At 38.7% G+C, this 16787-nt stretch overlaps 1 protein-coding gene across 1 annotated transcript in view; it reads left to right on the plus strand.

The window, feature by feature from the left end:
* Ctu1 (Cytosolic thiouridylase subunit 1) overlaps nucleotides 1-10568 on the plus strand; it is a 29939-nt gene extending 19371 nt beyond the window's left edge. The window contains exon 7 of the mRNA XM_075364558.1: nucleotides 10420-10568. Within this exon, the coding sequence (XP_075220673.1) occupies nucleotides 10420-10439 (20 nt within the window). The 3' untranslated portion in view covers nucleotides 10440-10568. The remainder of the gene's footprint in view (nucleotides 1-10419) is intronic.
* Nucleotides 10569-16787: the final 6219 nt, after the last annotated feature.

Below are 16787 nucleotides of genomic sequence, written 5' to 3' on the forward strand. Positions count from 1 at the left end.
TAAGCTTTGTTGGAAAGTGTCTTCATCAATAGGAAAGAGAGTATTAAACTTAAGTGGCCAGTGGAGATTGGTTGTAGTGAGCGGATATTGTCTTTAAAGAGGATATTTAACCCATTTACAACATAAAATGATGGTAGGAAATTGAGTGTTTTGTGAAAAGCACCACAGCCCTTTTTATTTTAATGTTTTTCTATCTCGAAGTTCATCTGTGATGAACTTGATTGTAGTACATTGTAGTACTCCTGGTTCATCTAGGCATGTTTCTATTTCAGATGATGTTTTAAAAGTAAAACTTCTTTTGTCAGGAAATAATGAAAAAGAACGATTTTTTAGCTAGTGACAGTTAGATGGCTTGATAATAATAAAAAATATTCTGTGTTTTAACAAGGATGGGTGAGAAATTATTAACAAACATGTTTGTCATTCCTGAGTTCAAATGAGGTACTCTAGTGAGGCTTTGTTTCAGACCAGGTATACTGTGTGAATGGTCTCAGTTGAAGAAAGCTTCTAAACAAAATAATTGTTTTTGCAATGAGACTAAAGCACCAGTAAGTTAGATACCAGAAAAAAATGTAAAAGTAAGTTAAATAATTCTGCCTCCACATTTACTGAAAATTTCTGATTATCCATTACTGCTCGTATTAATGTAATTTTTTTGATAAAATGACAACTCTCTGATCCTAAGTTTGTTGGAGTACTTGAAAATTGGTTCTACTTTGTTGGATTCATCTTGAAAATAACAAACTGTAAGAATTAAAATGATTACTAATATACTCATATTTGTATATTCAGTATCATTGTATCTTAATCAGAACAATAAAAGGTTTTCTTGTTTTGTTATTTTTCAGGTCTGCATGATACAAAATATGTATTGTTTTAAAAATTCTTCCAAATCATCTTGAATATTCTAGAAAATTTGTTGCATTCCCAAAATCCTCAAGTGTAAAACAATTTAATTTTGTCATATTAATTTCATTTCCATTTAATAATACATGTTAACAAAAAATATTGTAAATATTGGTCTTTCGAACAACCACTTTGTTGTAAAAGTTTACCTGTTTGGTGTGGAGTAACAAGTTAATAATAATAATATTGTTTTTTTTTTATTTTTATCGGTGTTACAGAGAAATACCATTTACATACTCCCCACAAGTGGCGGAGTGTCGGACTCGCATGGGTTGAGCTAGATGTTATTACTAAGAGTCTATGTGTGTCCACACTCTGCCGACTAAAACTCCTAATTCATCATTCCTTCCCACCCGAGGTTGGATCAGCAATTAAACATAGCACAACCCCAGGGTGCCTTTGAGCTCGGGGGTCAAGAGTTCTTGTGCATCATCACCATCACCTATCCACACAAGCACAGACAAACGATAGCTCTACAGAGGGCTGTCTGTCACCCCTTTGCTCTTTGGTCTGTTCTTCACCTGGACTCAGGACTTTTAATTGCATCAGTTTATAACTTTTAATAGTACCTGTCTTGACCTTATTTTGAACCCAACCTAACATACCCGTGGAGTTCACTTAACAAACAAACCCATGGGCTGGCACACTTAGGCATGCCAGCCCTCATGACCGGGGCTGTCTGCTCATCTCTACACTAAAATCCTCTGTGCCAACACTCCATATCCTTGTACGAGTATACTGTGGCACAACTAACTTCCAGTAATCTGGTGAAGCAGTCATGTATGCAATCAAATTGTCAGGTGTCAGTCTCTTGATAGCAGCATGTGACCGGCGCTCAGTCCATTCCGGGGATCTGAACAGGTTATGTTCACTGTTGCAAGATATACACCTGGCATGCCAGCCCTCATGACCGGGGCTGTCTGCTCATCTCTACACTAAAATCCTCTGTGCCAACACTCCATATCCTTGTACGAGTATACTGTGGCACAACTAACTTCCAGTAATCTGGTGAAGCAGTCATGTATGCAATCAAATTGTCAGGTGTCAGTCTCTTGATAGCAGCATGTGACCGGCGCTCAGTCCATTCCGGGGATCTGAACAGGTTATGTTCACTGTTGCAAGATATACACCTGTTGGAATCTCTCCTACCTATCCTGAATAAATATTCTTCAAACTTTCCATGTCCTGTTAAAATTTGAGTGATATAAAAATTTACTTCCTCATATTTCCTATACACCATGCTGATAAATCAGTAATCAAATGCTTTGTCTATAACGATTTGTTACCTGTCTGCCAACTGTCTTGCCAGGTATTCAAGGTAATAATCTTAGCCTCCGTCTTCCTCATACCCTGATATATATCTGTTCTCTCCCTTATCTGTAACTCTGTCGGAGGAACCAACACACACGCAGCCTCGTAGGACAGTATGCGATATGCAGAAACAACACCCAATAGTGACCCACGACGTACATGCCGCAATCTGTTCAGATTCCTCTTAATTCTCACAGTGGAACCCCAAATTGGGGCCATGTACAATAAGGTGGAAATAATAGCCAACATGATTAGTCTTTTAGAAGCTCCAGGTGCAGCCTGTGAGGTCATCAGCACCTTCAGTGCCCCAAGTACCCTCTCTGCCCTGTTGCAACTTTCCAACACATGATCGCCAAATGTGCATGCTCAGTCTATGATGAACCCCAGGTACTTAAGTCTACTCCTGGCCTGTATTTGATGACTATCCACTCTCAAAACTATGGGCCCAACCTTCCTCCCTCTTCGTGAGGGTGAATTATTTGCACTTGCCTGGTGCTTGCTCTAAGCCATGTTCACCCATCCAGGTATTTTTAACACTAGGGCCGCATTGCCATGTTCTTCAATCTCACCTTCTGATCTACCACTAATGAGAACTGAGAGATCATTCACATAAGTGATGGTCTCAATACCCTTGGGTAAAGTCAAATTAAGAACGCCATCGTACACTATTACCCAGAGTAAGGGGCCCAGCAGCGATCCCTGTGGGACCCTCCCAAACATCTGGAAACTTAAATGACTGCCTTGTGTATCTGTAGTGACCCATCTGTCACTTAGATATTTACGAATCTGCCTCTGTAAATATACACGTAGTTCTTTCTCTTAAAGTGTATATTATGATATTTTGGGGTAAGGACCCGAATGCATAATGGATGTCCAGTGTAACAAACAACAGCATACCTCTTGTCTTCCAAGTCCCTTGTTTGATCCGAGCAGCCCAATCTGTCACCCTTGCAACCCCCTGCAATATAGAGCAGCCATGACAAAACCATATTGATTAGGGTGTATGCAGACACCTGCATCAAGCTTTTTAATGATGCGGGATGTCAGCATTCTCTCAACAGCCTTTACCATATTGTTTAATAAGCATAATGGCCGGTACTCCATATTAATCTCATCCTAGCATGTTTAGGTAGTAACTCTAATCGCAACTTCTTCTAACATTTAGGAAAGCATCTGTTCTCTAAGCCATGGTTTGCAGTATCAGTAATTTCCCATGGAATCCTTCTTACTAAGCCTTTTAATACGGTAGCGAGTATTTCATTGGGTCTAGGACTTTTATGATCTCTTAATTTAAGGACAGCTGCAGTGACCTCCTCTTGCGAAAAGTGCTTTGGTTCACACTTGTTCATCTCTAACTCCCCCTTATCTTCTCGGGGAAAGTCTTCTTATCTGTATATTTGCGTTATCCTACGCGAGGACAGGCAGCTTTCTACCAAGCTTCTTCATCACTATCTAATATACCCATCCCCATGGACCATAATTTAACTCGCCACACAATTCACGCCATTTACTCAGTTTAGGTTGTTTTATCTCATAGTTGAGAGTGCACCTTGCCACCACATATCTAAGCACCGCTTCCTCGTATTCCTCACCTCCAGCCCTTCTCAGCCGTTTTTTATGACATATCAGCTTCTACAGATCTTGCCTCATCCTTGCGATCATTTAAAACCTGGTCAACATAAAATTTTGAAGTGAAAAGGGAGTAGATCTTCTATATAGTATTTTATATGCTGAATCTGAATATGTATTCTGAAACAACCCATCACATAATGTTCGTAAGTTACAACCTTAAACTTACTTGTTCATAAACAATACAAATAAATTAGTACATCTGTATATTTGCTTATTCATACCTGATTTATATTGTGATACATACTGTAGACCTATATTTGATAAATAACAGTCAAATGATGTCATTTCATCAAGCCAGACTTTTGTAGACATGACAATGAGTCGAGTAATGAGTAATTTAATGTGATGAAATTTTCTTCCGTATGAGTTCAGCTCTTGATATGATTTGCTGTGTTCTTTTTTGTGGTAGTGGTTTTATCATACACATATTATAAAGATTGTTTCATAAGTGATGCCATAAATTCAGTGAAAGATTTTTATGACAGAAGAAGTTTTGGTATTATTTTATTAAATATCAAGGTTTTTTAAGTTGTGTACTGTGTTTTATTGCACTCCATGGTGAAACAATTTTATGAAGTATTTTATGTAATTAAGTATTTATAAAATAAAACAATTATTTCTATAATTAAGTAAGTATTTCTGTAATATTTCAGTTTACTTTCATTCATTAAAACATTTTGAATTTTACAATGAATAAAAATTGGGTTTGTAAAAATTACCCAAATATTTTTTATGTTTGCGGAGAATTCACCATGAAAAGTCAATGAAAACCAATATCGAATCTGCTGAAAACTGCTTACAAACATTGTTTTCACTGTCTTTGGAGAGCAAGATAAATCCTGGGCTCCACATGTAGCATGCATCAAGTACTACGTTAAACTAATCGAGTGGTTAAAAAAAAAGAAAAAAAAGAAGCATTTGCCTTTTGGCAAGAGCCTACTAACTGTTATGATGACTGCAATTTTTGCTTAAAAAATGATACTGGTTTCAATTCAAACAATAAAAGCAATATTGCATACCAAAATGTTTGTTCAACTATGAGACCAGTACTTCATGGTCTTGATTTACCTATTCCGAACACTCCATTTTCTTGAAAGAAATTTCTGATTCCCCAGAAGGCTCAACCGATGGAATCCTCAACTTCAATAGATATTAGTTACATTCTAGAAGAATCGAATACTGAACCTCATCTCATCACACAAGCAGAACTGAGTGACATAATTTGTGATTTGTATTTATTGAAACATTTATAGAAATACTCTAGATACTCTAGAAGAGATGGTTTAATTTGTTCCTGCCATGATGTTAGGGAGCTAATGTCTGATCTGGGCATTGAATATGTTATTCATGATTATAGACTCTTCAAAAAGAAGCATAAAGGCAGTGTTGTTGCATAACTCGAATAAGTTTTCTTCTATACCGGCGGCACATGCTGTAGGAATGAAAGAAACATGAAAGTACGTCAAAAATTTAAAAAGCCATTACGTATGATGAACACTCATAGCGAATCATTTCTGACCTGAACCAATAGGGCTTCTTCTCGATCTTCAGAGTGGCTTTACAAAATATATACATTTTTTGTGTTTGTGGGATAGTTTGGCTGCAGATACATTATGCAGTTATAGACTGGTCAAAAAGAAATCAGTTTACCCAGGAAAGGAGAATGTTGTCAATATTCCCCTTGTCGAAGCAGATCGTATTATTTTACCGTTAGATAAAGATGGAGATGGCTTTAAATATTTAGCTGAGGTTTTTCACAGTTAAGTGAAGCCAAATTAAAAGAGGGAATATTCATTGAGCCACAAATAAGAAAGTTAATTTGTGAAAATATATTTGACAGCAAACTGAATCTTAAAGAACTAGCAGCATGGAAGTTATTCAAAGATATCATTACTGGTTTTCTTGGAAATAAAAAAGCTGAAAACTGTGATCAGCTTATAAATGAACTAGTGAATTACAAAAATTTAGGCAGCAGAATGTCATTGAAAATTCATTTTTTACATTCTCATTTGGACTTTTTTCCATTTAAACTTAGGTGACATCATCTCGATTCCCCCCCGAGGGGAGAAGATCCCACTCCGTAGCGTGTCCGGTCGCTACACCACCCCCTCCATTCCTAGCCAGTAGTGGCTTTAACGGAGGACATCTTCTCGCCCTCAAACTGATTGCGCACCACAGCTTTCAGTTCAGGCTCCGCAGAGATGCCACCGATGCAGATGCCCCGAGGGACATCTGCATCGGTAAAGTTCACCCCGAGATAGTTTTACATGTTTATGCCTTCAGAAAGAAGACAACGGACACCTGCAGCTACCATGTCGCCCTCAGGAACTAAGCTAGAAGCCTAACCGCGGAATGAAGACCCCGCGCCTTGCTCTAACTATTAATGAGCCAACTTACTGAATGTCTCAGATCCGAGTAACTACCACTTCAACAAAACTTCCCACTAAAGTTTACACAGCGAAATTTGGTCCTACCTCCCTTAAAGAACCCCGCTTAATAACTCAATGAGTTCAAACTATCTGACTCCGCTTCGGTCTGCCCGGGAGAGGAGAGCGAACGCCTACTCCCACGCAGCTCCATCGCGGAGTCCCGCGTGACATTCACCATCTTTCGTAACCACCGTCGAAACGCCACTGCCTACCACCGAAGCGGCACACAGCCACGTCCCGCCGACGGTGTCTTGTGCTCACAAAACGCCCTCGTCGGAGCGCGACCGCACCCCCCGGGACAAGGATAACCATGCCCGTTGACAGCGGCCGCAACTCCGCCGACAGTTTTATTCCAACAAAATAACACCAACTAGATCTAACCGAGGCACGCTGCCTTAAGCGCCTGCCTACCTTCGGCCAGTCAACTGCCCAGGCGGTCTCTAGCCACCCAGGTTCCTATCACCTACTTAATCCCTTCGGCAGTCCTGTTCAGGGCGAGGAAGCGAAGGAATCCAGCAACTATTGTCCACTCTCTACGAGTCCTCCAGTTGACTCGTAGATCCAAAACAGAGTTTACTCTCTCGAGTTCCGTAGTAATTCTGGTACGCTCAGCTTCGTACCGGGGACATATGTGTAGGACATGGTTCACGGTGTCATCGACCTTACAGTCCGGACAGAAGTCGGAATCAAACAACCTAAACCTAGCCAATTTATCCCTAAAGGCACCATGTCCGGAGAGGTACTGGGTCGTGTGCCGATTGGGGGATACCCAGCTAACCGCTCGCAACTCTCTAACATTGGAAAATTTACCATGCGTATAACGACCTGTTGAAGAATCGTTCCACCTATCTTGCCAAGAGTCAAAACCTTGGTCTTCGATCTCATGCATACGCCCTGAAGTAAGAAGGCATCTTACAATCTTTGCAACATACCGCTGGCTACGTTCTGTAGCCGAAATGTCCAAAGGTTTGATGCCTGCGATCACAGTTACTGCCTCTCGCGAGACAGTCCTGTAACCGCCGACAACCGCTAATAAAAGAAGACGCTGGGCTCTTAATAGAATGTCCCTATAACATTGGTACCGCATACGATGAGCCCAGACGGGCGCAGCGTACAACATAATGGCCTCGCAAACACCTTTGTAAAGAATCCGCATGGTACGGAAATTCAACCCCCAATCGGGATGGTCTACTCTACGGACGCCGAAGAAAGCATCAACTGCCTTCTTCGCCACATACTGTAGGTGCTTCTTGAAGAGAAGCCTCTCATCAAGGATAACACCCAGATACATCTGAATAGTGACATACCTAATTGAACGGCCGTCCATCACAACTCGCGGGTGGCGAGTTGCAGCTAGCCGGCCCTGCAAAAACATCATAGTGGTTTTCTCCGCACTGTAAACCATCTTATCCTGAAGACTCCACAACCGCAAAACCCTACATGCCTGTGCCGCTCTAAGCTCAATCTCAGCAGCAGCCCATCGTCGGCGTAAGCCACAACGCGACAGCCACCAGGCAAACGCAGCTGCATGAGAGAGTCGAACTCGATGGTCCAGACGAGTGGACCTAATACACTGCCCTGTGGACATCTTTTAGACAGGGTCTTTCCTAGACAGGGCCGTCACGAATGACAACAGTTCTATCGCTGAAATAACTCGAAAGAGTGTTAATTTCATTCCGCGTGCAACCACGCTTCTGCAATTGAAACAAAGCAGAGGGCCACCACAAGTTATTAAATGTTTAAGAAGACACCGAGTACATATTTGCACTCACTGCCTGAAGCCAGATCAAGGACTCCAAGAATCGCGTCCTCTGTACTCTTGCCGGGTCTAAAGCCATAATGGTCGTCCATCAGCATGTGATTTGAAGTCAACCTACTATTTATGCGGAGGTAGAGTACCTTTTCGAAAACCTTTCCAATAACTGGCAAGAGCGTCAGAGGACGGTAAGAAGAACTGACGTTGGGTTCCTTGTCGCCACCCTTGAATAACAGCTTAAACATAATACCACGTTTCCAGTAAGCTGGCAAATACCCGGCGAATAAACACCTATTGAACACCCTAGTCAACGGGCCGAGAATCACGGGCAGGGTGCGAACAAGGAGCTCCACCGTAATACCATCATATCCGGGGGCTTTGTTCCTAGCCAGGCTACACATTACTTGACGGACTTCCGCCTCAGCAATCTTCGAAGACACAGTCTGTGTCAAAATCTACAACCGCCGCTCGAACTCTCCGATGATAGGAGGTCTCACCAACCTCGGTATCATCGGGGAGCAGATCGTCCATCAGAAGAGATAGAACACGATCTTTCTCAACTACAACCCCGTCTTGGGTCGAGAGAGCCGACAGAAGATTGTCCTTTTTCCGCTTGTGATCAAGTACTCGATGAACAACACCCCAAGGGCCTTTATTCCCTTGCTCTTGAACAAAAGAGCCCCAGGAATCCCGCTTCGAAGTCCTAATACTATGAAAATATTCGTTCCTTTTCTGACGATACTCCGTAAACAGAACCGTGCGCCTGTCAGGATCATGCGCACGCTGTGCGGCTCTCCTGAGTCGGCCCACGGCCTGCTTTATCGCAGTCAAGTCCCGAGTCCACCAACCAGCTACTCTCTCTCGACCCGTGCTCCGGGGGATTGAGAATTCTACGGCTTCAACCACCGCAGAAGAAAAATTCTCTGCCAGGTTATCTAGAGGGACCTCGTCCAGGGTACGAGTGAACACCCGCATCCTGGCCGCAAGAATGTTAGAAAACTTAGGCCAATCCGCCTGCCTGTGCAAGAAGCGCCCCTGCTGAACAGGAGCGGCCGCCCTAAAGACATCGCGCAGCCCACCTATCCAATCAAAAACTATGAGCCGATGATCGCTTTCGCAATCATCGACTACCGACCAATTTAGAATCCTACCAGGGATATCCTTACCGATGGTAACATCAATGTTGGTACCATGGAAGGCCCTCCGCAATCCTACTGTGCCGGCGAAAGTAGCCAACTCGCCGGCGACATTGAATACTTCAAATCGGTGCTGCGCGATGAAGCCTTCTAGAAGTTCACCGCCGTCGTCTGTGATCCCACTGTGCCAAAGAAGCGATTTGGCGTTCGCATCAACTCCTATAAGAACAGGACGACCCGCTATCAGCCTAATAATTCTATCCCATCTTTCCAAGTGTAAGTCAGTGGGATCTCTGTACTGAAAGTACGAACTAACCACAACTAGGTCAAAACCATCCACAGCAAGCTTAACAACGACGTGATGCGTGTCAGAGGCTTGCCGTATAAAGACACTATCTATGGACTTCCTGCACAGCACGGCGGATTTGCTTTCGCCAACATGGAACTTATTCCAGCCTGAAAAACCTGGCAGGTCATCCTTGACAACGTACGGGTGTTGCAGAAGTAAAACATCGAGGTTGGGTGACATCAGTGATGAAGGGAGGATAAGGTTCCACCAAGATGTATTGCAGATGGAACAACATTACCTAGGCAGATGGAATAAATCTATGATGAGCTGACTACTGCTGAATGGTGAAAATAGAAGACTTTCCCTGAACACTATAGGAAAATAAGAAAAAAGAAATTAAGATAAATATAAATGCCTGCAAAATAAAGGTAGGAATTTTAATTGTAATTATTATTATTTTTGTATTCTATTTAAGAAGTTTCTCAATATTTTAACTTCCCAACAGGATATATAATCTTATCTGGTCATATTGTTATTTATCCTCAGTGGGACATATAGTCCCATGATACTAGAAAGATACTGTTTGTTCTGTGTGTATGTTATAAGGCTGTTTACTTAACCCACTGATATGCTACTTCATTTAGATCATTGAGTGGCAGTTATGCTTCTTAGTTTCACCTACAGGTGGCAGCATCTTTGTTACTTCCAGTTGGTGACTCTTTGTTTGCAGTAGCATCTGTTGCGCATTGTGTAAGCATATCTGTTGTTGCACCATCCATTGTCATCACTTATTCGATAAGTACAATCTTTTTCTTTATTTTTTATTTCAGCTGGGATAATATGTCCCAGTGGTTTATTTTTATGGGACACAATGTCCCACTGGTATTCAATTTTTTTTATGTAGATTTTGTTCATATTGTAACTTGTTTTTTTATGTTTTAAAATTATTTTTTTTTATAGATACATCAATGGCTATTTAAGTAAGTAAGTGGCTATTTTCCGATGAAGAGCTTGAGCAGATTTTGCACGAATCGGAGGATGATAAGGATTTTTCAGATGATTCATCTGAAGATGAGACTTACGTTCCTGGTCAAAATGATAGCACAGAAACAAGCAAAGAATCAGACAGTTCCATAAGTGATACTTCAGAAACTAGTCTGATCATGACTCAGGTAGTGATAAATATACTATTACTAATAGTAATACCCAAGGTGACAAAAATTCTGTTACCGACAATAACAAACAAGCTGATATTCACATCATCTGGTCAAAGCCTAATCACTTGTTCAAACTTAGGCTGCAAGTAACTCCAAGTCGTCCGATATTAATTATCAGTAAAAAAATTACTGTTGAATCAGATCAGCTGAACTTTATATACAACTTTTACCCATAGTCTTATTATTTTTATATCACAGTGTACTAATTATAGGTTAGATGAAACCTCAAACTGATCCAGGAGAAATAATGATGGTGCTTGGAATCTTCCTTGTAATGAGTTACAATAAAGTTCCTAATTTTTCAGATTACTGGAGTTATAACCCATCATTAGCGAATGAAGCTATAAAAATGGCTATGTCTAGAAATTGTCAGTTGTTGCTGTCAGAGTTATATTTTAATCATCCAGTAAGAGGTAAAAATGCTTCCAAAACAGTGACAAAGTTATTTCATGTCTGAAATATTCATTTTCTAAAGCTAGAGAAGATAGCCCATTTCAAAGTATTGATGAGTCAATGACAAACTTTAAACGGGAAGACCAGCATCAAGTAATATTTGCCTCTAAAACCCATAAAAACAGAGAATAAAAATATGGTAATGATGCGACTCATACTGGATTTGTATATGATTTCAACATATATACAAGTAAAATTGTGGAAGAAGAAAATGTAAGATTAACTCTGGGGGAAAAGGTTGTGCTCAAACTTTGTGAAACCATTACAAATCCAGATGTAACAATAGCATTTGACAGATTTTTCACCAGTGTCAAGCTCATGGATACTATAAGTTTTCCAGTCATTGGTACATGTGTTAATAATAGAAAAAATATGCCAAAATTTAGTGGAAAGTTAGGAAAAGGAGAGTCAGAATATTTGGTGAACAATTCAGGAACTTTGGGCTCAAGATGGGGTGACAGCAGAGAGATGTTTTGGTACTGAGTAATTGCAATTATATAAGCGAATGCAAAGTAACCCGTAAATAAAAATATGGCGTGAGAATGGAATTTAACTGTCCATCAGCTGTTTCATTTTATAATAAAATAATGGGAGTGGTCGATTTATCAGATCAAAAAATTACACTTTTTGTTTTTATCAGAAAATCTCAAAAGTGGTGGAAAAAAAGGTATTTTTGAGATTGTTGATGATGAGTGTTATTAACTCTTGGATCTTATTCAATGAAGTAAAAAATAAAAATGTTACACTGAAGCAGTACTTGATATCTCTTGCAGAAAAACTGATATCCATTGGTAAGGAAAGTTGTAAAGTTAAATGAAATAAGTGCATTGGCCAGCCATCTAAACAGTCTAAATTAATGTTAAATGATAGAGATCATTTGCCAGTGGAAGGACACTCCCAAAGATGATGTGCAAAAGAAACAAGAACAAGAACTACATATGCAGTTTGGAGAATACCGTTATGTAAAAACTGTTTTACTCTCCCTATCATTCACAAGAATTTAGTAATATGTATAAATATATTTGCAGTTTCAAACAAACAAGATTGTATTTAACATGCATTGTATTTTTATTTCAATTTGTCTTACTGTCATGTTTTCCATGCATTGAATTTTTGTATTTTTTACCTTTTATAATAAGTTTGATGTATTCATAAAATAATTTTACTTTAGTTTTGTATTTTTTTTAAAGTTCAATTATATCAAATAAGAGTGAATGTTGGAAGAAGTGGGTCTTTTTTTATTTCTCTAACAGCAACCAATGGGACATAAAATCCCACTGGAAAATTCCAATGGGACAATATGTCCCAGGTCAAAATTTAACCCAAAAAATAAAATGAAGTTATGCAGGTTGTTTCATATTGTTCTTCGGAGTTTCGAAAATTCATTAACAAAAAACTATTTCACTCATAAGAATAAAACAAGTACTGTACGAAAGAGTACTTCAAATAGTTTTTCCCACATATACTAGGCAGTTAGTAAACCATTTGCTTGCTAGGCGTCGACAGTAAAGAAAATGGCTGCCACGCGAAGTGAGAAGTCGTTTTGTGTGTTAGAATTTCACTTGTCAAAGTCAGTAATTTCTGTGCAACGTGATTTCGGTTGAAATTGCATACGGAACCAAGTGATAATTCAATTCGTGCATGGTATAAACACTTCAGTGAAACTGGTTGGTTGTGCAAGCGAAAATCAACTGGTCGTCCATTAACTTCAGAAGTCAATGTCGAACGTGTGCGTGCAAGTTTCATTCGCAGCCCGTCAAAATCTACGCTGCTGCAGGCAGAGAATTAGGAATTCCGAAAACAACAGTGTGGAGAGTTCTCCGTAAACGTTTATTATGCACACCGTACCATTTTCAATTAATCCAGCGTCTTTCTGATGTTGATAAAACACGTAGGCTTGATTTTTGTTTACAGTTACAGGAAAAGATTTTAGATGAAGGTTTTGTAAACAAGATAATTTTCAGCGATGAAGCTACTTTCCATATTAGCGGCAAAGTAAACAGTCATAACGTGCGAGTTTTGGGAACTGAAAACCCACACGCTTATGTGGAACACATTCGAGATTCCCCGAAAGTAAACCAGCAAGATGGTTGTCTCGCCCGTTTTCATAACCAGGTTCGACAGTACCTTAACACATCACCTCGGCGCTGGATAGGACGTGCGTCTGAAGAAGACACATTATGCTATGGCCACCAAGATCACCAGACCTCACGCCATGTGATTTCTTTCTCTGGAGTTACGTGAAAGGTAAGTTGTTTATCCCACCAATGCCGCATGATATCGCTGAGCTAAAGGATCGCATAATCAATGCAATCAACTCTATCGAAAATGACATGTTAGAACGAGTTTGGCAAGAGCTAGACTTTTGTGTTGATGTTTGCCGTGTTACCAGAGGAGCACATATTGAATATTTTTATAGATTTTAACAAAAACTGTTTGAGTCCCTGCATCACCTCATACAACTTTCAATTAGGTAAGTGAAATACTTTTTTTGTACTGAATTTTTGTAACTCCTAAGAACATTATGAAACGCCCTATACTTTAGTAAAAAGTGATTGTATCATTGTATATATATAATATACATAAGTTAAAAAATAACTGAAAAAAATTGGTATTTTATTGTGTGAAAAGTGATAAAAAATTGGTAATGAAAGGGTGAAGGGTCATACTAAAAATCTGAGGTAAGGAAGAAAAACTGATTTCATTTTAAGATTTAGTATAAAAAAATACTTTCTAATTCACCCACTTTTATCTCAGTTGCAGATTTTTTTTTGACCTGTGTAATTAATTAAAGAAGCTGTGGATGCAGCACTTGGTAAAGGAAGAAAATTACAAAAACAGACAAGATTGTTAGACAAGTTTGCTCCAGCCAATAAAAAAAGAAATGCTATGAATAATGTATGTACACAATGTTTTGGTGAAATTACTATGGATGAATTTGTGCAAGCAATGTAAAAGTCAAAGAATAGTAAAGTTGCTGGTTTTAATGGTGTGAATACAGAAGTGTAATGTTCCATTTGTGAATTTTCCACATTTTTAATGACTGCTGGAGATATAAAATTCCTACGACTTGATAAATCTATATTTAAGAAATATAAGTGAACCAAGTCCTGGCAGTATTGGAGTATAGTCTCTTGAACAAACCTATAAACTTTGCAGTTCAATATTAAATTGACATTTATTATGTATTGTAGAATCCCTAACTGATGAAAGCCGGATGGGTTAGGAAAGGTGATTTTGTTTTGTTGCAGTGTTTAAATTAAAAGATTTAATTGCAGAATACATTTGCCCTTTGTAGATTGGGAGGAAGCTTTTGAAAATGTGTAAACACCTTTGTATTAACAGCTCCCCACAGTATTTGGCGGAACATAATTTGAATGTACAACAAAATAGCCAGTATAATTGAAGTAAGGAAATGGTTAAGTTCAACAGGTAAAGGAGGGCTACTGCGGAGAGTAGTTTGTCTATTGCAATTAGTAATGAAATAAAACTTCCAGATGAGGAAATTCCAAATCATGGTGTTTGAAGGCAAATGGGCTGTACCTTCTAAAATTGTTTTACAGGATAGAATTCTGAAGCTGGTATGCAAATTTAAATATTTGGGTTATGACTTATTGTTTCATCTGGAGCAGTATGTTAAAAATAAATGAAATAAATTTAGCATGTTGTCTGGGGCTACCCACAGACATTTAAAGGCTAGAACAAAAAAAGAGACAAAATTAAATTTGTATAAAGTAATGGTCATACTTCTTTTAACAGATAGATGAGAGATATTGGTTACAAATAGAAAGGGCAGCTCAAATCCCAAGCAACTCAGCTGTGAAGGAATGTTTTACAAACACCAAAGGAAATGAAAAATTCACAGTGAATTTTGTACATCACACAAACAACTACGATAGAAAATCAAAATAGATTTGACAACTTTAATAAATTCATTGTTAGGCAAGTCATACGCCAATATCAAGTGAAGCAAGGTCAACGCCCTATACTAAGAAACTTAATGTGTCTTTTAAAAAAGAAAATTGATTTTGCAGATGGAATGTATGTAATTACAGAAAGAAGGTTGGCAAATTATATACGCGGACAAAATATACCGGCATTCAATGCATACTACACTATGTTTTTGGATGAATAATTCAATGGATTGGTGGGCCCCTGCTCCAATTTTTAATAGCTAAAAACTATTATTCTTCTTGCTGGTTTGAAAAAGGATTTGTTACCAAAGCATTGCTGATTTTTTAAAATCTGGATATTACCATGAACCATGTAAATGAACTGCATCATAATTTTTTTTGAAAGAGCAGGCATCAACAGCTACCGTCATTTGCTCGGTGGAAATTTATAGCATATTAAAAGATGCTATACCTGACTGAGATGCAAACTACTGCACAAAATGCTGAAATGTTACTTACTCAGTCATGTCAGTCAGTTAATCGTGCTTATTCAAAGTTAATGTTCTATCAAAAAAGGACAGGATAGATGTCTTAATGAACAGTTTAAATCCAGAACTTGACATATTAATTTCAGACAGTAAATTCAGATTTATAGTGAATAAAATGGACCCCCTAATTTCTCAACATTCCTGCAAAGTACTATGGCCTCTGCTTTATTACCTGGATCTGAGCCCTTTTGAGGTGATCTGGACAGTTATAAGAGATCACTTTACTAACAATAATGTGATTTATAAATTGGATACCTGTGTCAGTTTAGTATATGAAATGTAACTTTGATGAATAAGGATGACCGTTGTCAAAGGTGCACACTTGTAAAATTTAAATGAAAAGTATTGAGTTCGGATAGTACTCAAGTTTTAATAAATAAGGTAGAAATAACTAAAACTTACGAACAAAACCAATAAATACAAAAAGTTATTAATCATTATGAAAGTAAAGTAATGGGGTCTCTGCCTTCATCCGGAGGTCCCGGTTTCGAATCCGGTCAGGCATGGCATTTTTAATACGATAAAAAATTCCCATGCACAAGCTTCAAGCTTATGTGGTGAATTAATCATCAAAATTAAATGAAAAAAGTCTTATGGGCTGATGTCAGAAGCGCTTCGGTGTTGACCGGACTTTTCGTATTCAGTCAGTGTACAGTGCTCGGCTCTATTCGAGTGTGCGTTAAACACATTGATCAAGAGGTGGGAATCCCGGTATAAATATTATTAACAGAAGTTGAGCTTTATGAATAACTGGAAATAATTACAGTGAAGACGGGAAATAGTGATTCTAGCGATGGTAATGCTGATGTCAGTAACAATGATGAAGAAAGCAGTATTGAAGAGTTAGCAAAAATTTCTGATAAATTTTGTTTGTTATTTGTAAGGTAAACTAAGGTACCTTTGCGATTAGATGGGAAATGATAGAGCACAATAAAAGCGAGTGGACCAACATCGATGTTCCGCTTACTAGATTGGTCAAGGCATAGAATTACTTTCCTTTCCTGGCTTCGAAGATGGTCAACTGCCTCCCACAGAATGTTCATCTGTTTCCTTCACACAGCATTACAACAGTTCGTTTTTGTACCGGAAGTTCTAACAGTTATATTTTATTAAGGAAAAGTTTAATAAAATCGCAGGCTGAGTAACGTGATCCATCGCCTTAAATAAATATTCTGTTTTCTTTAATTTTTCCGTATTTTGATGCGTTCAGCTACGGC

This window comes from Lycorma delicatula, chromosome 4 (assembly GCF_047948215.1).
Source record: "Lycorma delicatula isolate Av1 chromosome 4, ASM4794821v1, whole genome shotgun sequence".
Taxonomy (NCBI): domain Eukaryota; kingdom Metazoa; phylum Arthropoda; class Insecta; order Hemiptera; family Fulgoridae; genus Lycorma; species Lycorma delicatula.